Genomic DNA, 22,629 nt, shown 5'->3' on the forward strand with positions numbered 1-22,629 from the left:
ACTCCCTCATATACACCGGTACTTACTAGATTAGCCGATGATTATAAACTAAGCGCTCGTGAACCGATTGATAAATATTAGAAAGAGGTATAAAAATTAGTACAGTTAATTGAACGATCAAGAAAAAGAAATTATTAATATTATTTAGAACGCTGCTCGCAACCACTCCCGCAATCTCAATTACTTATACATTGATAGACCAGCCATGGATTTTCACATTAAATATCTTTTTACATTTTCATAGCAGAGATATCTTCAATTCTGTTCAAGTAATAAATTGAGTTAACTTTTTACGATGATATCTCTGAGAAATGGTAGACAAATGTATGAATAAATAAAAATAATTTAATAGTCAAACGATAATTTGATTTATTATGCTGATAGTTTGAATTATTTAGAAAGGGAAAAAGAGAAAACCAACTTGGTCTAATAGCCATTATCTATATGCTAAACATCTAAAATTCTGATACATAATTATTAGGTTCAATTTGTTCTTGAATCTGAGTATTGACGGAATTTAATATTTATTTGCAAATTAACATCGATAGCTGTTCAACATTTCAAATCATTGAATTACTTTATATATGTAACATTTTATAGAATTTTTAACGCCTGTAATAATTTTGATGTGATTCATACATCAAACTAAATAATAACATAAGCAAGAAATGAATGTGCGAAATGCGCTTGATGACACTCGTAAAAGAAATTGGATTGAGCAATGGAATCTAGACGGCAAAAATAGAGCTAAGAAGTTCTATACATATGTTTATCAGAAAGCGTAAGGGTTCAGACATAAGTAAATAGTTTAGGATATAGATATTTGCTATAATAGTGTAATTATTAAATTATCGTCATATGTGTGCATATATGACTTATGTGAGTTTGAAATAAAAAAGTTGAGTGGGAAAAAGATAATTCAACAGAGTGAAAAGTATATCTAAAAATGAAAAAAAAAATTAATTATTGAAACAAAATTTTTAATAATCTTTTTCATAGCAGATGCGAAAAAAATATATTTATACCTTAAAACAAAAACAAACAAAGTTTACATCGAATGAAAATTGAACGACAGACTGCCCCTCTCCAAGCCTCGACTGGCCACGACGGGGCGCTCGAACTAGTATCGCTACTGGCACGCTCTAAAACATTACAGTCAGCTGAGTCAACCAATCTCCCAACACTTGAACATAGGACAGATGTATTGTGATCGCCTCAAAACATACCGGCAAACATTTAATTTATTTATTTATACGTAAATAATTGTGAAAATTTTCATAAAAAATGGAAATTTGTGATATTTTGATAGACGACGATTTAGAAATTCAAATTTTAGATGATAAAAATAATAAAGACTCTACTAAAACAACTCCATTAAAATCAGTGAAAGAGACTTCTCAAATTAATCCGGTACAGGAGTACCTATCTATACAATTGAATGCTGTACAAAGTCAAATAGACCAAACGGTTAATAATATTGAAATTATTGACAGTGTTACAAAAGAGATTTTATCAAATTTGTCCAACCAAGCAGCTTATCGAGCAGATGAGCTGTTTGATTTGACGGACTCTGATAATGATGTAAGTAATATTTTTATTTCTTTTATAAATTTTGGTTTATTCTATATTCCTTTGTCTTTAAAGTTGTTCTCCAGTACTGGTGAACCAGTTATTAAAAACAGAAAAAAAAAGAGAAGGAATAAGATTTTTGAAAAGCAAAGAGTAATTGTTGTAAAAGATGTTTGGCAGCGTATTGTTGATGATAAATGGGTGATTGGAGTAGTTATAAAGAGCACTACCACATGGTAAGAAATTTCTGTATAATTTATATTTTTAAAGATTGTTCAACAAAGAAAATATTTTATACTTTATTTTTATAATTGAAGTAATACATATTGGAAAATTATTCATTGAAAGTATATGTTTCGTATGCAAATTATAAGGCTTTGATATCACTATATACTTAAAATATTAAATAACTTGAAAGATTTATTCGATGTATCTTATATGATACATATTAACAAGGAACAAAATAAATTAAGACAATTAGATTTCATTATCAGTGAAACAAATATTTTTTTATATTTCATAAGTATATTTTTTTTTTTACTTTATAAAAAATGATCAATGTTCGGAAATAAATATTTAACCTGGACAATTAAAATTTTTCAACTCGTTCAATTCATGTAGAATTCTGCTTATATTTTTCATTCTGATTTTATTTGATACAATTCTTGTGATAGAATGAAACTTTTATTACAATACTGAATACTCCAAGTTATGAGATGCGTGATAAGAAACTTATCAACAATTTTATCTGTTGCTTGACCAGTAAAAAAGCTATTTATATTCTATACATTTAGTGCAAAATTTTACAACCTAGATTACTGGCAGCATTTTTGGAAAAAATTAGAACCTGCATTTTCTTTTACAAGAAATTATCAATTTTTGTACAATTTGAAAAATTTTTTTAAAGTAGTGTTATGTTTTTCATATTTGAAGCAAATATAATTTTGCTTTTATTAAAAAATGTTTTACAATTGTTTTCTCTACAATGCTGCTGAATTCAATCCAGCCATTAATGATAAATTTAATCTCTTTAAAAAAACATTCTCAGCGTCATGTTTTATATCACAAATGTATAAACGATGATTTACAATTTTGAACTACAAAAATAATGTATTTAAATTCTGCTTCGTTTGCAGAATTATAGGTGCTCCTTTTTATTTGACCTTTACATCTTAGCTTATTTCAATATAGTTATACTCATTATTGTTCTAAATTGTTTATAGTAAAAGATTATTTTTATATAGATACTAATATTAACAGTTAATAAATTTTTAAGTATTCAAAGCATCACAAATGATCCCGTATCCTTATCTATAATAGTAATTAAAAAAACGTGCTTTAAAATCTCATTATACTTAATTAATACAACTTTTTATCTTTGGTGTCCCAATCATATTTCATGTAGGCTCTTATATTCATCACAATAGCGTATAATGACGTAAATTTCATAACCAAATTTAAGCACTAATTTTTTTTTCAAACAATCTATTAAACAATAAACTGCTGAACAAGTTTCGTTGAACACATAGAAATTTTAATATTCATTCAATGTATCATATTATTTTAAAAATGTTTCCAAGCGATTCAAAATTACAGTCATTGCTTAAAAAACTTATAAACAATATCAAACGATACAAATTTGCTCGAAGGAGCGGGTCGCGCGAACAATATATTTACATAGAAAAACTTGCTTGAATCAAATGCTCTACAAGCTCCGTAGTAATTATGTGTATGTTTTATTTTTATCTTGACCTGCATCAGAATAAAATCAAGGCTTTCGATGGTTGTAATTCAACGAATTATAAAAAGTGTCGTGACCTTGGGAGAAGCAGTAGATTATTTAGTTTTGCAGACTAACTTTGTTACTTCGTCTTGTCCGTTCTCCAGATATTCCGTCAAGGAATAACCGAACAAAACAAAATCGTACCTGGAAATCGAAAAAAGAAATTAAATTTAATTGTCTTACTCTACTTTACCTTACGTCATAAAGATGATGATTTGTTAACAAACCTAAACATTTCATAGAGTTCTTTTATTTGCGTCTTGGAAAGCTGTGAGAAATATTGCTTAACGACGTCTTTCGTCTGGACACCCCGAGTCGGATTTTTCCATTCGGGTTTTATGATGTGACCCACGCGAGCATGCTTTATGAGGTAATTCTGGTCGTCCTGAAGAGAAGAAGGAAAATTTGCTGTCAGCTTTTAAGGGTGGAATAGTCAAACCAGCAAAAATTGTTTTCTGATTCTTTCGGTGAAATTTCAGGAACATTTCTCGTTATTAACGAGAAGATAATCTGCCTATAAAATTTTCACTCAGCGGAAATTCAGAGCAGATAAGAGCGAAATATTTCGTCCACATCGAATCGATATGCGATACGAGTGAGACTTAAATTACAAGATCGCAGTAATGTTATTAGCGTTTTTCTTTTACGAAAGACAATTCGATTAACTCGAGCAATCGCAGCGAAGAAAAAAAAGCCAAGTCCTCGTCATACGCCGTCTACTTGGATCTAGGCCGTTCCGATTGCATCGCGAGCGAACATTTTTTCTACTTCTCCGTGTCGTTAATTCGACGTGCAACGCGCTAAGCTTCGAGAAAGGCAAAGCGCTCGGCGTGTGCAACGCGAAAACGAGGCTGGGGCGGCAAGAGAATAATCGGACGACGCGCCAGGGAGCTTTGGTAATTCAGCGCCGCGACGTTTATTATCGAAGCCCTTGCCGCCGTGCTCGTTGGAAGAAAGCGGCGCGCACCGCGGCTAAGCCACGCCGCTCGATTGCTCGCCGAGGCTGCGCGGCTTTTGAGAGCGCTCCCATCGATCCGCGGCTTTTCAGATCGCGCCAGTGCTGCGTTTCCGATTTCGCGCTGCTCGCTCGCGATCGCCTTTCGGGTAGGAGCTTTCTTTGTCGAATCGCTGATAATCCCGACACGGCGACGCGATAACGAGAAGAAAAAAAAAAAAAAAACAGGGATCGCTAATTAATCGCGGCGGCATTCCGCGGCTATCAGCGGGAGCAGGTTCGCCACTCACGTGAAGCGTCTCGAATTTCGCAATGACATCAAAGCGCACTTGGCACGGCGTGCAGAAATTGGTGATCGGAGTCCAGTGCATGTCCAGCTCTTGGCCAGCTTTCCACTCGCAGAGCAGCCATCTCACGAATTCCTCGAACAGCGGGTACCTCGGCCCGTGTTTGCCAGCATTCTTCGGGCTCTGTGCGACGGACGTGGAAAACGAGACAAACCAAGAAAAGAAAAAGAAAGAAAAAAAGAAATATTCTTAGTTAGTCTAATCACTTTTCCATTTTCCGGAAAATCGTAGCTTCGCTTTCAGGCAGGACTCAAAGAGCCCGTCTCAAAAATTGAAACCGCTTTCCGAAAGCTTTCGCGTGTCGCACTTTTTTTTTCTCTTTTTTGGCTCAATCGAACAATCGTTCATCCCGGAGAGAGGGGGAAGGGGCGCTCCGTACAAGCGCCACGCGAATTTTCCGTAAGATCGGTTGGTCGAGCCGCGGGAACTTCCCCGAGCAAGGACGGCAGTCACCTTGGCGCGGTAGTGGGCCACGATGTGGGAGCCGAGCTTGCTGTGGAAGGTGTGCGGCAGGCTGTGCTCCAGCTTGTCCCGGTAGGCGCTGAGCAGCCGCTCGAACGGGTGGCGCACGACGAGGAAGCTCACGCTGTCGTTGAGGAACCTGGCCAGCTCCTCGGCCGTGGGCCTCGGGTACTTCTGGCGGGCCAGCGACACCGGCACCGCCTTGGACGCCTTCAGGAACTGCGCGCTGTACCTGCGGGCACAGGCCACGATGAGAGCGGCTGCGTCGCGGCTGCGTCGCGGCTGCGGCCCGCTCGACCACACTTACCCCGCGAGCAGATTGAAGTTGTACATCCACGAGGTGGACGCGGCCTTGAAGACGTTGCACCAGATGAGGTGGTGCTCACGGTTCACCAGGAACTCCCAGGCGTTCGGCCGGTGTAGCGAGTCGTTGCCCGGCCTGTCGAGGCCCTCCTCCGCGCAGCGCTCCGTCAGGTACCTGCGTCTCTCGTGCATGCGCTGCTCGATCTCCGACAGCCGGTCCATCTCCAGCAGACGCTCCTCCACGCTCATCGCCGCCGAGTCCTGCCGATAAGCCAAGGTTGGCGCTCGTGCTCTCTGCTCGTGTGTCGGCGGGGGACTCGTCGACCGGAAAGGGGAAGGGGGAAACCCGCTCGAGGAACCCGGCCCGCACGAGCGAGCTCGGCTAAATCACAGTCAGGCCGCGTCTCTAATTAGTCCGCGAAGCCTCTGCGCGGTGCTCTTTCCCTTGGCTGCGCGCGAAAGCGGCGCAGTTTGGCAACTGCGCGTCAAGCCCCAACTGCATAATGCTGGACTTTGGATTACGAGCGCGCAGTTAGCGCGATCAATTCGACGACGGGGCCGGGAGAGCAGTTGCAATTAGCGCGACGCCTCGCGAGGTACCGAACGTACTGGACGATCGATGCCGGCGAGAAGGCTTCTGACGAAACTGGACACAAGGGTTCAGCGGCTTCGCGGTGAGGCATTGGCCACGCAAATCCCGGCCGATTCTCATCTCTATTCACGCGACGCATTCAATTTGCAAATAATCAATCGCACGCTCGCCCGAGGCCTCATCTCGATCTCCTCCGCCTAGCGTCTTGCGCACGAGGGCCTCGAGTGGAAGTGAATTCATCGACGATCCACTCGACGGCGACAAGTGCCTATGCGTATCTCTTGAGCGCGCATCGAGCTTCAAACTCGGCGAGTTGAACCTGAAAGCACAATAGGGAAAAAGGAATACGGTCGACGACGAAGGCGGCGCAAGCGAGAGAAAAACACAGTCTCCGTGCGGATTCCTCATCGAGTTGGAAGACACTTCGCGAGGTGGTCTCCCGCCCGAGCTACCCTTTACTTCCTTACCACGCCGCCTCGGCCCGCTCGCGTGCAGCGTAAAATCAATCGACCCGCGTCCCGATCCATTTAGGCGTGCCGGCTGTGTCAAGGCCACGTCGGGAAAACCGCTCGCACGGCTTCCGCTTATTGATTCGCCAGTGAGCGTAGTAGGCCACGCCTCGACCGCCGCGTCGTTTTTTGACAAGTTTTTTAACCCTCCAAAATTGCACCGCACTCTCTCTCTCTCTCTCTCGCTCAGGGATTTACGAAAGAGGCGGGAAACGAAGGTATTTATGAAGCTCGAGAGACTACTTTTTTTTCAGTGCTTTCTTCGTCGTTGTTGTCGAAAAGTCGGCCTTCGACGTGACTTATCTCGTTTTCACCGGCACGATTATTAAAAATGAAGGAAAAAAGGAACAAAAGGAAGGACCGGGGGGCGATGGCGAGTGGGGAGGGGGGCCGCTTTGGAGTAATGAGCGGATGGAAAAGCTCCGACGACAGCGACGACCACGCGCTGACGATGATCGACTCGAGAGCCACGGGACACAGAACGCGAGCGATTCCGATGTGTAAGCGCATCAACCTATAGCCATCGCGCGCTCGTTCTACTTAGAAGCGCTCGCGTACAAGTCCACAAACAGCGGCTTCTCTAGATGCCTCTATTTGATAACCTTCGAGGGCTAGGCAAATTGACCGCGCTTGCCGTCGCGAGGTAAGCATTTGCTCGTCGCGACAACGCAGCGGGGAGGTGGGTATATCCCCGCGTTGCGCGCTGTCGGACGTACACACACACACACACACACACATGCGCGCGCGCACACGTTGTAACGTCCGACGGCTAGGCTCGCCCACGCGCGCGAACCAAGCGCGGGAAGCGCGCGAGACTGGCGCTACACCAGTTTACCAGCGCGCGGCCCGACGCTCGTTACTGCCCCGCCCGCCGACACGAGTGTCGATTTTCGAGCGGGCCGTCGCGCCCAAGACGCCGCGAATCGCGAGAGATAAGGTTAAGGTCGAGCGAGGCATACGCGACCGATACGCCGACGATTGATTGCACCGGGAAGGAGCGAGCTTACACCGTTGATCGACTCGGCTCGCGAGCCGTGAGGAGCGCCAAGCGCGAGGACTCCACACCTCCGCGATCCCTCGCGCGCGACGACGCATCGGAATAAAGACGGAGAGCCGCTTAATCCCCGCCCCGTAATCTTGGAGAGAAGAGCACGGCGCGCTTTGCCGTCCGCGTGCCGAAACCTCTCTGCCATCTGTGTCGCAGTGCGCCTGGATCGTTGCCAGCGACCTACTGTAGTGCGTTTCCACGTCGATTTTCGCGTGTCGCGACCCGAACGGAACAGTCGAACGATACGGACGCAGGCGAGCGAAGAGCGCGTGCAATGAGCGATGAACGGCGTGGACCGACGGACTATTGCAGTTCCTGTTTTGTCCTGGCAAATCGAAGGCTATCGGACGAGGAGTCGCGGGAGGAGGAGGAGGTAAATCGGTGATCCAGACGCAGACCGGACTCTTTTCCTTTTTCCTTTTCTTTTTTCGCGGCGCTAAGCCGAGTTTTGCTCTGCGACGATGACTCAACTCGAAGCGCGAGCCATTTAAACGGCCATAAAGTGTTTCCGCGCGAGCTGCAATTAGCATTTTAACCGCTCGATCGTTACAATCTCCGTGGCATTGAAGCTCGAGCCATATGACTCGTGGCGGCCCCAATCAATTTTACTGAATGAGATAACGGCGATACGCAAAGCCAAAGAGAGAGAGAGAGAAAGGAGGGGGAGATTCAATAGAGCTTGACGAAGTGATACTAACTGGAAAAGCAGAAAAAGACCAACTACGGAATAACGAATGGAGGTAAAATGAAGTAGACGCGACTTGGGAGGACAGGGAAAAAGACACAAAGAAGGACAGGAGATTGCTATGAGAGAACTTTCAACTTGGAAAGTATAATCAGCTGTCTGCGCTCGCGCTCTTTTTGTCCCGGTGCTAACACAGGAAAAAAATTGTAAGCGATGCTGTTTTCTACTTCTCGTCGTGCCATCTTCAAACGGCGTATTTTTTCTTGTTTTATTACCCGACGATAAGCAGTTTGTTCTTTCGCGTGTACGGCGATCGTAAATCACTTTTTTTTTTGTTTAGCCGAAGGCAGCGAGTTTTTCGCCTTGTTTTTTATTTTTTCCTGGATCGAATCAAAGCGGACAGGAAAGAGGAGTTTTGCCGCACATTTCGTAAGAGTAATCGCAAGCGAGTATTCCGCGTGATTTCGCGAAATTCAGATCGGCAACGGTCCCGGCTCCGCACGAGCAGCGGCGCCCGCGGTCGAGCGGCGCAATCGTCGCGCGGAGACCGGTATTTATCCTCCGGCCGCGGCCTCGTATTTTCCATTCGTCAAGGTGGTGGGGACTCGATTTCGCGCTTGACGTCGCGTACCATCTCTGTTTTCGTCCCTCTCGGCGCGCCGTTATCATCGGCCTGGCCGCGCGGAAGCCGCTAAGCGGAATAATATGTATCGGATGCGCGCGTCGCGGTTACGTAAAGGCGCGCTACGTCCGCGCGCCGCCATCCTTTACGTAAAGGACGCTAAAGCGCTGTTCCTCTCTTCTCATCCGCGAGTCGTTACCCTTGACTGCCTCCAATCGGAGCGACGCCCCGCTCCACCGCGACGGCACCCGGCGACGCGCACGCGAGTGCCGCGATTACCGTGGAAATGCGCAGTCCGCGAGCGAATAGCCGCCGCGAGTTTCGCTCTTCCGCTCTTCGCTGCGCCTCTTGGCAATGAGAATAGCGCGGCCTCGATCGCGCGCGTTTCGAAGCCACCGAGATGGACTCGTCGCCGCGAGGGTCACGCTCGCGACTAAAGGCCTCGCGAGATCGCACCGCACGCCCAGCCACGTGGCGCCCTTTACGCGCGCTTCGCGAATCAGCACGTTCATCGGCGAGTCGTCGAAAGTCGAAAGGCGACGAGCTGCGTAACCGCGGTATCGATTGCAAGTGCGGCGCGCGAGGCTGCACGCGGACTCGTCAAACATTTAGACGCCCGTAACCTTCGTTCGCGGCGACACTTTTACAGCCAAGCCGCGAGCTTCGCGTCGCCGGAACACGTACGCCCAGTACGCCGCAACGGGGCTTTTACTTTGCTCGACCGGGCTCGGCGTTGTCGCTGTCTTCGTACTTGGCTTCGCGCGGGGAGATAACGACGTCTGAACTCGACGCTCGCGGGGAAGAGGAGGGCGCGCATTAAGCGAGAAAGAAAAATCGAATTTGCCGTCGTCCCGCGCTCGCATTCCAATAACTCGAGTCGAAATAAAAGTCGAATGGCGAAAATTCAAGCCTCACTAGCTCTCGAGCGATTTCCCCGCGAGTCCGCCCTGGAGCAATGCGTCCATATATATAAATATACATATACGTGCAATCGCGATTCTTTTTCCTCTCTCCCTAACGATTCGTCGTAGTGTATATTTTTCCTCTCTCTTTCTCTCTCGTCGCAGCTAAGGCTCCGCTCTGATTTCGCGTTGTCAAAGGATCGTCGTTCAAACATAAATCCCTGCAAGAATTGAATCCTTGACGTGGCGATGCAAGCTGATCGGGAAAATATCGGGCTGCCTTCGAGCGCAACCACCGCTTCCCGGTGTCATACGCGCAGACGGGACGTTTGCATTCCCGGCGTCCCGCGCCTTTACTAATCACAAGCGCGTTCGCGAGCTTTTGTGGAAATTCACGGGTTGCGACTTTTGCCCCCCCCCCCCATACTCTTCGACCCAGAGCTTTCGTCGAATCGAACTGCTCCGATCTCTGAGCGAGATAAAAGAAACGAGCGAGCAGCTCTTGCGCAGGCACGCCGTTCGTTAAGCCTTTCGCAGAGAGCTGCCAACAAAGGAAAGCTCGCCGGAGACAACAGCCGCGCGGCGGCGAGATGTATCGTGGAAAAAAAGAACGGCCTGCGAGCCGATGAAAGCAATAGAGGGACTATCGCCGCGCCGCGCGCACCACACACACAGCCCAGCAGCGCGGATCTGTTACATCGATAGCGACTGGCCTACTTACTCGCAGCCTTTTCTCTTTCGGCAAACCCACTGGTCGCGGGGGGCGCGGCGCGTAAGGGCCACCGGCCGCCTCTCGATTCGCGAGCGCAGTGGTACGCGCGAACGCGCAATCGCGATCGCGTTGCGGGAAAACAGGGGCGAGAGCGGGCGGACGAACAGGAACGCGCGCCCTGCGGTAGACCCGCGCGTGCCAGTTTATTTGCGGGGGGGGGGGGGGGCTTGGCGGGAAATCGATAATCGAAGCCACCGCGCGCTCTCGCTGGAAAGATTGGCGAGGCGAGTAGTCGCCGAGGACTGCTTTCCCGGTTGGCCGTCGAGAAACATTCCCGATCCGCACTCATCGAGTCGCCGGGCAAGCAAACGCGCTCTAATCACACGGATAAAATCCCGACTTTGTAGCTTGTTTTCCCTTAAACACACACACACACACACACACACACACACACACACACACTCTCTCTCTCTCTCTCTCTCGTCAAAAAGCGCTAAGGGATCACAAGCGACAAATAATTTAGCGGCTGCCGACAGGTGCAAACAGTAAAAAATGCAGTGTGTCTGTGTGCTCCAATTATTACGTAGTAGATCCGATCGGACTTTCTCTCTCTCTCTCTCTCTCTCTCTCTCTCTCTCTATTTATCTCGGGCGTGGAAAAGTTTTGATGGAAAAGTCACAAGGGTGAAACAGCTTTTTTTTTACCACTACTCGTCTACGCGCGCTCAAATCACGTGGACGAAGCCCTGTTTGCTCTGACTGATTGTTTGACATTTTCTCCTGCCCGGAGGAAAATCGATCGTTCCATTGTTCGGGAAAATCGGCAACGCCCGAGCGCGAATGGTTCTCGTTCGCTCGCGCGAATCCCGGACGAGCGACGAAATTCACACAAAAATTTGAGGGAAGCGCGAAGCGGAAGTCCATCTCGCGTTACGTAACAGTGGGACAACACCTGTGACGATCGATCGTCGAGCGCCGGCGGAAGAAGCGCCGAGCGAGCTAACTTGGGGCGACGCCACGATTATTCAGGGCGAGGAAGACGCGAGAGCGGAGCGCAGCCCGTCGCCAGAGATCATCGGAAATAGAGAAAGAGAGAGAGAGAGAGAGGGAAGCGCTGGAAGATTAATGCGCGACTTCGGGACCGTGAGTAAAGTCGCTGTCGCATTGGGCGCATTTCTCGGCAAGTGCGCCGAAGACCGTCGCTTCCTCGCGCCGCGCGCCTTACCCCAGCGAAGGCGTACCTTTATGTTTCGCCGCGAAGTTGGTCGGCCTAATTACAAATTTCCGTGCGAAATGCGATTCGATTCGCGGGCGCCACGCGAGCGAACCGCAGCGGCTTCGACCTTCCTTTTTTTTTAGCGCTTCGCGCCTCGAAACGAGCGCGGATCGATAGAATCTCGCAATCAGTATGGTTCTCTTCGCTCACTTTGCCCACTTTCCTCGTTGTAAACCCAAAGGGATCGCACGTCGAATATAGTTGCTCTGACTTTGCAGACGCCTCGGTCACAGCAGCGCATTAATTTTGATTACGAATATAATACTACTGCAAATTACTTTCCGCTCGGTACAACTTCAGAGCTTTATCTTGGTTACCAGTTCGCGCGCGGACGCGTCGCTGTCTAGAAAATCAGCCCATACCTTCCCGCGAATTTCTGGATAAGCTCACGCGACTCGCCGCCAAAATTCCCCGGCAAGAGATGGAGGAGCCGCCGGCGTTTTTTGCGAGCGAGAGACCGAGAAGAAGAGCAAAAGGAGGGCAATTACCTCGAGGCTAATGTGCTGCCGCGGCAGTAGGCTGGTGTTGGTGCCGTTGCTGGCCCCGCGCTCCTGACTGGATAGCCCGAGAATCACGAGGGTGAGCACCGCCGCCGCTACGAGGGCACGACGCAACGCCGACAGCACGTGCCTGCGTGGCGTCATCTTCTCCCTGAGAGATGCCTGCACTGGTCGCCTCTTGTACTCATAACGGACTGCAACACATTCGCCCTGGATTAGTGACGGTTCACGGGCAAGCTCCGCGTTTCCCTCGCGGCCCCGAGTCCAAGCCCACGAGCATTCGCAGTTGCGGGCTCCGCTCTCCTCTCCCCTCGATTCTCCTCGAGTATCGATAATTACGAAGCGAAAATGCAAACCTCTCGCCAATTCGCAGCTGCCCGGCGCGAGGGCAGAGGAGCGAGGGAATCGATGGAATGGCAATAGAATTTCTTTTTTCATCTTCAATTAGCTCGAACCGACCGATCTCTGACGAGCTTTCCTCGTCGAAAGAGAAAATAGACATTCCCCCTTGCCAACGCGGTCGTCACTTTCGACGAGCAAAGGGAGAAAGGAAAATTGCGGGATTTTCATTTTTGTTTCAGCGCGCAAACGCATAGTTTTAATGGAATCGCGATCCCCCGTGAATAATGCATAACCGTTGATTATCGTTCGATATTTCTCCCTTTTGGTCTCTCTCTTTCTCACGGGCTTTTTCACCGGCGACGCATATGAAAATGCAACATTTGAATAACTTATGGATGCTCGAATAGCTACTATAATTTTATTTGATACTTACGGTAACTGTAATATTTCACATCGCTTGAATATGCGTAACGCTTTACTCGAAGAAAAAATAAATAAGAAACCTCGCTAGATGGTAATGCCATTTATTATGTAGCTAAATTGAAATCATATTCACTGAGACTCCAATAAAAAAAAACGTCTTATTATTCGTAACCTATTTGAAAAAGGCTGAGTTTTTTAAAATCATATATAATTTTATAGCACAGCATTGCGTTAGGATGCATATCAAAATGAAATTCGAAATGAATAGAAATTTGACAATTTGTAAATGTCTTTCAAGGATTGGTTAAGCAGTGCCGGTCGACAATAATTTTATTTTACAATTTGAACGTTACCTGCGCAATGTTATAAATACCGCAAAAACTCTGCTGGTATTGATTTTCATCAATCTCTCTAGCAAATCCCGGTAGTAACGGATAAAAGTAGATGACAACAAGATAACGATATGCGCGTTTGACAAATCAAATTTCAAAATTCAAGCAAGTAATAACAGTCTCCATGGAAACTAGAAAGTGAAAGGAAACAAGCACATGAGTATTAGCGCCATTCGCGGACTTTTCGTGCATTCGATTGCTTAAAGTCATCTGTCGTTCTAAATAAGCCTTGTTATCTGAATGACTTATGGATGCTCGAATTTTTCCGGTCTGCTTTTTCTTCGTCATTGAAGCGCGCGTCGATGGAGAATTTCGTTAATCATCGACGGACAAACGCACTCGTTGCGGATCGGCTGTTCAGGCACGGTAGTCACGTATCCACGCGCTAATTGGCCTCGAGCCACGCATAATAGAAGAGATAGATGAGCCCGACGAAATTCTAAGAGAGAACAAAACTGACTTCCGATTGAATCTCAAGGCTGATTCGCGCGCGTCGTAATACGCAACGCGCGTGGCGAGTCATGGAAACAGCGCGCGTATCACGGAAGTGATCTCGAAATGAAAAACGTGCAAGTGCGGCGCGGTTGCGCGCGGTCTCTTCGGCGGAAAGCCGACGAGCCCAAATCAACGCTGCAATGCGCCAGCGCGGCATCGGAACGGGCGTACGCCCGCGAAACAGTACTCCGTCGCGTTCGCGCCCGCGCGCGTGAAATTACGACCGAGGCCGTGGTCCGCGGCGCCGACGGCGCTCGGACCGTGTCGTCGAGCGACTCGCGCGATACGCGGTGCCCGTCGTGCCCTTCCGGTCGATCGACGAGGCGCTAATGGGGGGAATCAGCGCGCCAAGGTGTCGATTAACGCGACGCGAGCGAGACGGCATTTTCCCTTTTGCGCGCGAGCCGCTAATTGAAACCTATATGTATACGCGCGGCCGGTTCGCGTGCATACTTGTCGCCGGCGTTGCTTGCTGCTGAACTTCGCATCGCCGGCGCCGTGGACTCGCGGGGCTTTTTTTTCGTAATTGCGAGACTCGAGAATCGCCGACGAGTGGCGCGCAGACGGCGATGCAATTCCCACCGAGCGCCTCGCTCGTCACGCTATCGTCCGCGTGTCGAATAAAATTTGCCGAGATATTCGTGCTGCATTTCACATCCTTGACTATTTCGAGGTCGCTGTATTCACTTGTAGAGATCGAGAGAGAGAGAGAGAGAGAGAGAGAGAGAGCTAGTGGCACTGCGGGGTTGCGCATCGATTTCACAGCGCTGCAGATGTAATTTTCGAAATCGCACTATTACAAGATTATATATATTTTAATGAATTGTTGTTTTGCTACACCAAGCTCAATTGAATTATTCGCGCATGGCAATGCTCTCGTTTGCGTGCGCTCATGTGCGAGCCTCTCGTTTGATGCTGCCGCTCGATTATTTTACCAACGAATGACAACACAAGAAAAACACGAGATGGATAAAACCGAAGATCCGCGTGCGTTTAGGGGAGGAAACTACGCTGTAAAAGTAATTTCTCTCCGCGACAGCAGCAAAGTGTAAACAGATTTCGGACGGGACGGAGAAGGGAAACTAATTACTCATCGTGTCCTTTTCGCATATATATACGCGAGGAGGGGAGTGTGGATAATTAAAAGCCGCCTCCTCGCGACGACGATCGATTCGAGCCGGTAAGGAAGGCCATTTAGCCTACGAGAGACGCGCGAGAGAGTCAACTGAATCGTTTTGCATATTCATTCGCGTATCTCCAAGCGCATAGCCGATTAATTCGCTTATACGCCTATAGATCTATATCGTTTTCGACGCGGAGGGTTAGAACTCGCCGCGGACTTGGTGCGATTATTGCCCTCGAGTTTCCAGAATGCATTATCGGCTAATTGGGTTCATACTCCGGCGAAAGTTTGCCCTTCCCTTTCCCGCGCTTTTTGCCACTATTTTGGCTTTTCCTTTCGGAGATTGACGTTCAATTGGTCGGCGAAACGGTAAATAGATCGTACGCGCTCGCGACGTCACGACGGAAAACTAATATTGGCTTCGTAAACGCCGCTATACAGTTGCGCGATTTTCCAAAGCGTAACGCCTCTGCAAACGTCGTAAAAAAAAACAAATGGAAACCCGAACCCCACTCTTCCGCGTCACCCGTTGCTTTTCGATCTCCACCTCGTGCGAAATGCCGCTCGCGATTCCGGCGAATGGGAAAACCGGCGCGTCGGCGAGCAGCAAAGCGGCAATGAAAAAAAAAAAAAGAAAAAAAAAAAAAGAAAACACGTTGCCTGCGCACGGTGGGAACTGAAGCAAAATCAAGCAAAGCCGCAGCGTATTCGGATAAATCCCAACCCGTCAATCTAGCCGCTATAATAGATCCTCCTCGTGATCGAAAAACTGCCCTTTCGTCACGTCTGGTTGGTAATCCTTTGCTCTGCCTGTCCACTTATCGCGCGCCGGGCAGAAAAGCCGGGGAATAATGAGAGAAAACGCCGACTATTGGCTTTCTGTCGACCGCACGCGCAGCCTCTTAGTCGTAGTCCTCTTCAAAGGAGGCTGTGCGGACTTTATAACGGACAGCTTCGTGGCTGGTTCGACGTTGAATCCTTCGTTCGCCCGAGACAGAGAGAGAGAGAAACGACGCGTTTCGCGAGAAATATTAAACATTCATTGCGCGACGTTGTCGACTCGCCGCGCGTCGCTCGGCCGTCACAACAACGCGCTCTTTACACGCGATTTGCTGTCCCTTCGACGCCCTCGTTACACCTGTCAATCGAACTGCACGCCCTATTCTATTTAATCGGGTTATGGATTTGCTGTACACACTTTCACGATTGAAACTCCATCACCTCTCTCTCTCTCTCTCGCTCACTCTTTCGAAAGAAGGATGCGATTATTTGAATTATCTGACCGTCTCCTCGACACATCCTACCAGCGAGATATAACTGTTTCGTTGACAATGAATGAACTGCGATTTTTCTTGTCGAACGCACGAGTGCGTATCGCTCGAACCGCGAGTCGGCGTACGAGTCAAGACAGTGATTAAAAAATTGATCGTGGCAACGCAAACACGCAGATATGCGCGCTGGAGATGGCTTTTATGTAACGCGGCCTCTCCGCCGAGCGACTTTTCTATTCGATTGCACAAAAAGAGAAGAAAACCTCGTTCGCGCGTGACTGCCCGAAGTGGCTTCCCCAGTTGGCGAAGAGTTACGTATCCCGCCAGACGGTCCTCTCGACTCGCCTCTCGGTTGCCAAATCGCTCGGCCACCAACGGGAGGAAGACGAGCAAGAGGGAGAGCAAGAATCGCCCATTCATACCTGCGGATCGCAAGGTACGGTCCACACCCTGTCGCGGAGCTTGCAACATCGTGGCGACGCGACTCCCCTCCCCCGGTCGTGCACTCCGTGGGAGCTACTCACTTTCGCCGGCTGGCATGTGACTGCGGGCAACGTTCCCTCAAAGAGCGCCGGTCGACGGGCGACCGAGCATCCTCGGGATTCTGCGGCCACTCGACAACAAAAACACGTGGTGCTGGCGGAGCCGTGCACGGGGTCTCTTCAGCGCACGTTCCACCGCGGCGACATTCTACGGCCGACTGACTGACGCCGCCGTCGCCGCCGTCGCTGCTGCTGCTGCCGTGCGAGACCGGCGGCCCGCTCGACGCCTTGCTCTCTCTCTCTCTCTCTCTCTCCCTCGCTGCGCGCGCCTGCGCGCCTTCGACGCTGCGCTCCGTGCCCACATTTCTCGCCCTCTGGCTCTCGCATCTCCGCATTGTCCGGCTTGTCGTTTTCAATGCTCATTGTATTCCTGCGCTTTTTCATTATTCACGCGGAAGCGTCAAACTTCTCGAAGCGTCGTTGTTGTTTCGAGAGCGTGCCGAGCTTCCCACTCGGACCTATCTCCCTGCCCTCGCGGCCCTAGGGGTTGTCAAAACATTGCCCGAGCTTGAATAATGTGCTCTCCAATCCCGTGGCCACCGTCGAACGTGCAAGTCTCCGCGACTGTCGTCTCCCGGAGGCGCGCACCGCGGGAGATGCCCTCCAGCAGCGGCGAGCCGCGCTCGCCGAGTTGCCCTCTCCGATTCGGCAGCGCCATGGGCCAGTCGTCGTTACGCGTTGTCGAGGCGATCGCAAAGGCGCGCATCGCCGCATCTCTACCCTTCGCTCGACTTGCCTCGCTCCCAAAAATAATCGTGCCTAACGCGCGCGTCCACACGGCCGCACGCGCTTTTTTTCCCCTCTCGCGAGAGACTCGGCCGCGCAGTCGTCGGTCGATCCCCCGTTTGGCAAGGCGACGCGCACGCGCCGCAGATAGTGGCTTCTCTCTCTCTCTCTCTCTCTCTCTCTCGTGCGCGCACTTTGTGCACGGCACATCGGCGCTCTGTAATAATTGATGAGATTTGCACGCCGAGACAACCGGAACGCTACTCGGTCGTGCCGCTTCTTTCCTGCCGTTTCACTCGCGTTCCCCTTTACGATGCCGCGCTGGTCTGTCGCGACCGGGTTGTTGAACGCGCGGTTCCCAACACTCGTTCGGATGAAGACTTGTCGACGGCTTTGCCAAGTCAATGGGTTATTTCTGTCCACGGATCGCGAACTCAAACCTTAGCTGCCGTATCGCCGGGTTTTTCATGTTTCCCGTGAAAAGCCGGCACCGTCCGGAGTCGATTAGCCAAACGACGCCCGAAGCTCGCCTCGTTGAAGATAAAAAAAAAATTGGCGTACTCTCACGCACAGGTCAGTGGCGCGAAATCGGAGACGCCACGCGCGCTACTACTTGCTCAATCCCATCGCGGCTTGACATTATGACAATTTGCACCTCGCGATCAGCATCGTCGAATGGCGCCGTCGCGTGCACGTACGGCCCAACGGACGACGACCATTGGAACTCGATTGCCTTCGGCGTGGCAGAAATATATATATCCTCGCGCGCGCGAGTGAAAGAGAGAGAGAGAGAGAGAGAGAGCGAGGCGACCACGCACTTCGGCCCGAGAGTGCCGCTTCTAAATTTGTACGGACACGCGAGCGCGCTCGGTCTTTGGCTCGGGTATGACTGCGGCGCGACAGGCTAGTACGACTCGGCAGTGGCCCGTCGTAAGAAATTTTTCAAGCGCTCGGCGGTCACTTTCGGACTTTTAGCGACGCGTGCTTGGCAGCTTCGCAACGTGCCTTCTTGGGCTCGAACGCACGACGAAAAAACACGGAAAAGAGACAAACGCAAAACGCGTTGCACGAGAGCTTCTTACGGCATTGAGCCTTCCACGGTTTTTCTAATTCTACGTTTTCTCACAATCGAGCCGCGATCGCTACTCGCCACTTCTGACGGAACGCACGCGACGATCCACGCGCGCTCACGATTGAGAGACAATGCAAGGGCCTCAACATACTTTGCAATAATAATTAAAACGCGACAACGTTTCGAATCGCGTTGTCGAAGAGCGACGTGGCTCGCGCGCGCGCGCGTACTCGAGTCGTCCGGTAACCCAACTCTGACTCACAAGATCGTGTGCGCGGAGCTCTGAGAATCTTTTTCTTTTTTTTTTTTTTTTTTCGCAATCGAGCACTTCGCGAGAGGACACAATAGCGCGAGTATCGGAAAACGAGACGCGCGCCAGTCGCCGACTAATTACCGCGGCTCTCCCCCGTCGCCTTTTTTTTCCTCTTTTCTGACGGCAAAGCAGAGAGCCGTAAAAATCGTGACGAGCACAAAAGCTCCTGGCTGCTACTGGCGCCGATTTATTTGACAAGCTCGCACTAGCGATGCCTCGCTTTATGTGTGTGTGTATGTGTGTGTATATCTGCATGGGCACGGCTGCATAATCGACGGCTATTGTGTATGCGTGTTTTTTTTTTGTTCCTCGTTGGAAAAAATATCTCCTGGAAATTAATTTCCGGTTTATCGGCGGAAACTGCTCATTTTCACGCGGTTCGTTACGATTGAACGGTCGTTCGATGAAAAACAAAAAAATAAAAAAAGAAAACGAAATGCGCGATGCGTTCGAAATCGTAGGGATATTAGATACAGCGTGAAAAATTGATTTGGTTTAGATTGTTTTCCGCTCAATTTCAGCTGGTCGTCGGAGTAACAGCGCGCTTTCTAATTTTCGCATGGAGCTTCGGCCGTCGAGCTCGAAACCGCGCTCGCGCTGCCGTGACACGGTGCGCGGCCGTAACGAGCTTCTGCGCCTAAATATATACGCAGTTTCAAAGTCGACACGCGACAGCTCGCTGGCTCGCGTCGAGAATGTAATGGCCACGTAGGATAATGCGCAAGCACACACAAAGGATCATCGCGTCGACGCTGCTAACGTCGATAAAAGTCTCTCTGTGTGATTTCTTTTTTCGGCCTCGCTTGAAATATGCTACCGCTGATATAGTAATTTCTCTCTTTCTCTCTCTCTCTCTCTCTCTCTTTCCCAACAAAGCCGCTTTTTTACTCTGATGCCTCGCATTATTCATCCGCGACGCTGCACAATTTTTTTTCTCCTTCCATTCAAGAGCGCACCGTTGTTCGGAACTCGTCTTTTATTTTCTTTTTTTTTTCTTGTCCCGCGCACGTAAATACACGCGAAAGTAAAAGGAAAAAAAGAATTCGCGTTTGAGAGCCTCCAAATATGCGCAGCGCCGGACGTTTACGACTCGACCGCGCGTCAACGGTGCATTCGCAAATAGGAATTAGCCCTCCCTGAAATTACGGCGCATTCTCTCGATAGGATCGCGGCATCGGCTAAATACGCTCTCTGTGTCTCGGCGATAAAACAATGAAACGTTCCCGCAGAGTACATTAGCCGGGCACGCGAGATCAGTTAGCGCGAACGCCCACACCCGATAAGTTTTTATCTGGCCACAGGGCGCTTTGCAGTTTTCGGCAGGGGCTTATCGATCGTCGACGACCGCCTTCGCTATAAGGCCTTATCTGACTTTCTACTTCCTTCCGAGAAACGCGCGCGCGAGATAATCGAGTGATGTCTATATATGCCGACATGCCTTTTAACCCCCTCAAGGGATCAAACGGTACACGCATATGCTTTCGTTTTCCCTCCTGCTTGCGTGGCTTTTTTACCGATGCTTTTCGAGGAGAGAGAGCGAGGCAGAAGGAGATCTGACATCGTCAGCATTCTATAATCTTGGCTTCTTTCAGTTCCCTTTCATTGTGGGAGCTTGATTTTGCCGATTTTATAGGATTTTAGGACGCGACATGTATTTATGACGAAGCTTTTGTTTTCCTTGTCTGACAAAAATAATTATCTTTATATTTAATTTGTATTTGTTAAAAAAAGTTTATTCATATTAAGAGTACTTATAATGAAAATCGTTTAACAATTTAAGATTTTTTTCGCGATGTACATTTATTTCATGATTTCGTATATCGTTCGGTGAATATTGTCGACTGTACATCCAAAGAGCGCGAAAGCTCTGAAAACTCCCAAAATTCCCGGAGACCCAAATCGTCAGTAGCTGGTAATCCATTGCCGAAATAAGAAAAAATAATCTGCATTGAGTGAATTTTGCGAATCAAGTGAAAGGAAAAAAGAAAAAGTTGAGAGTTTCATGTTGTCTCGCAAACAAGTAGAAATCCCACGGACACGCGCGCTTGGTGACAATCCCATTGCCGATATAAATTCTCGGAAAAATCACTTGGACGCGTCCCGTATGCGGAAGTCCGTTCTCCGCCCCCCCCCCCTCCGGAGAGTTTTCGAGTGATCGGGAGATACGAGCAGCGTGCGTGTAGTCAGGCGGCGCGCGAAATCATTAGTCTGTTGCGATAAGTTTCTTCGACATTTGCGTCGTGCGGGTATCGGTGCTGATAAAAGCGCCGTTAGTCTTTATCGACTTCAGAGTTGGGTTTCATCTGCCCTCTCTCTTCCTCGACTTCTTTCCCGATCCCCCCTTCCCCTGAAGACAACGCCGATCGCGATGTTTACGGGTGGTCAAGCTCACGCATGGATATCTGAAGTTACGTTGCGACGCGAACGTTTGTTTTAGCGATAAAAGTACATAAACTAAAGAAAAATTTTTTTTTTCAGCGTGCTGAAGGAACCCACGTTATACATGTGCCCGATAGGCCACGAGGACAACTGCTCGGGCATTTCAGCATTCTGGACGCTCGACAATGGATTATGGTTATTAGCGGAGGACATCGACTCGATGGAGGAATTGGTAGCGACGGCAGTTTTCGATTTACCGCCATTCGACGCCGACAACACGTGTCACGAGGTGCACGGCACCATATTCTGCGAGTTCGACGGCAAACTCTTTCAAACTCCCGTGCCGTCCGTTAAGCTTGAGCCAATCGCTGTCGTCGACGGCAGTTGTGCCGTGGATTTTGACCAATTCAAATTCAGCATTTTGACGCTCAAGGTACGTAATCTTCTGCTTCGGTCGATGTACGCTCGAATGGCAAAGTTAATAAATGGAATTTTCTAGGCGCTGTCAGTCGATAAGGTGGTGGTATTGCCCATGAACCCGAACTCTAATACAGGCAAACGATTGATGAAGTTTCTGGAAACATATGCATTCCAAGAGATTGACAAAGTTTGCGTGGTGCGCGACATTGGCTCTCTGCAGTACTGCATTCTCGAGGTGCTGCAGACTACGGACGACGGCGACTTGAAGATTTTCCTATCAGCCAGGTATTTTTTTAGAAATTGGAAAGGTAGACTTGGACCTCTACCGACCTGCCGCTAATGCTTGCAGTTTCATCAATTGCAATGTTGTCCCGTTTTGTCTCGACAGGTCGGCCGGTCAGCTCTCTACGATGGTTCAATTGATGCGAGAGGACTTCCCGGAACTAATAGATCTGGAAAAGCAGCAAATGTTGGATGACGCTGCCGAGGTTCTGTGCGAGGAGCTTCAGCTTTATCTTACCTGTGACGACGAAGCAAAGCTGCAGCGCGCTCGAGTGAAGACCGATTTACTCATTCCCTAGGATACTCAAATCTCTACATAGATATTATTATTTTTATTTTTGTAATCATTTTAAAAGATTACTGTTTACTGCGTGCTGAATATCATTTAGGTGTTTTTATTTTTAAGCTAAATCGTCGAGCAATTAAAATTTAATAGACGCCTAAATGGTTTTGTGTGATTTAATTAATAAGTTAAATAAATTTATATCGAATTATTGATAATAAACATCATGTTTCATTCGCTGTAACTTTGTTTTATTAGTGCTACAGTTAACCGAGGCTCTGAAAAAAAATTTAAAGCATACA

At 48.7% G+C, this 22,629-nt stretch overlaps 2 protein-coding genes across 3 annotated transcripts; one reads left to right on the plus strand and one right to left on the minus strand.

The window, feature by feature from the left end:
* The first annotated feature begins 1,176 nt into the window (after positions 1-1,176).
* LOC131666902 (uncharacterized) lies at positions 1,177-22,556 on the plus strand. Its single transcript, XM_058939971.1, has 5 exons — positions 1,177-1,581; positions 1,645-1,805; positions 21,442-21,775; positions 21,842-22,047; positions 22,151-22,556. The coding sequence occupies exons 1-5, from the start codon at positions 1,285-1,287 to the stop codon at positions 22,341-22,343; spliced, it is 1,191 nt and encodes a 396-aa protein (XP_058795954.1). The 5' UTR covers positions 1,177-1,284; the 3' UTR covers positions 22,344-22,556.
* On the minus strand, positions 1,896-17,207 carry LOC131666905 (carbohydrate sulfotransferase 11). Of its 2 annotated transcripts, none has more exons than XM_058939973.1 (7): positions 16,733-16,861; positions 12,253-12,458; positions 5,424-5,680; positions 5,108-5,348; positions 4,598-4,777; positions 3,580-3,737; positions 1,896-3,496 (listed from the first exon to the last, which is right to left on the minus strand). In XM_058939973.1, exons 1-7 carry the CDS (start codon positions 16,779-16,781, stop codon positions 3,406-3,408), a joined length of 1,182 nt encoding a protein of 393 aa, XP_058795956.1. In that variant the 5' UTR covers positions 16,782-16,861; the 3' UTR covers positions 1,896-3,405. The 2 variants fall into 2 exon arrangements, with proteins under 2 accessions (XP_058795956.1, XP_058795957.1); XM_058939974.1 differs by having other exon boundaries at positions 1,897-3,496; positions 16,835-17,207.
* Positions 22,557-22,629: the final 73 nt, after the last annotated feature.

The sequence above is a fragment of the Phymastichus coffea genome, unplaced genomic scaffold (assembly GCF_024137745.1).
Source record: "Phymastichus coffea isolate CEN01 unplaced genomic scaffold, Cenicafe_Pcof_1.1 PCOF00062, whole genome shotgun sequence".
In the NCBI taxonomy this organism is placed as follows: Eukaryota; Metazoa; Arthropoda; class Insecta; order Hymenoptera; family Eulophidae; genus Phymastichus; species Phymastichus coffea.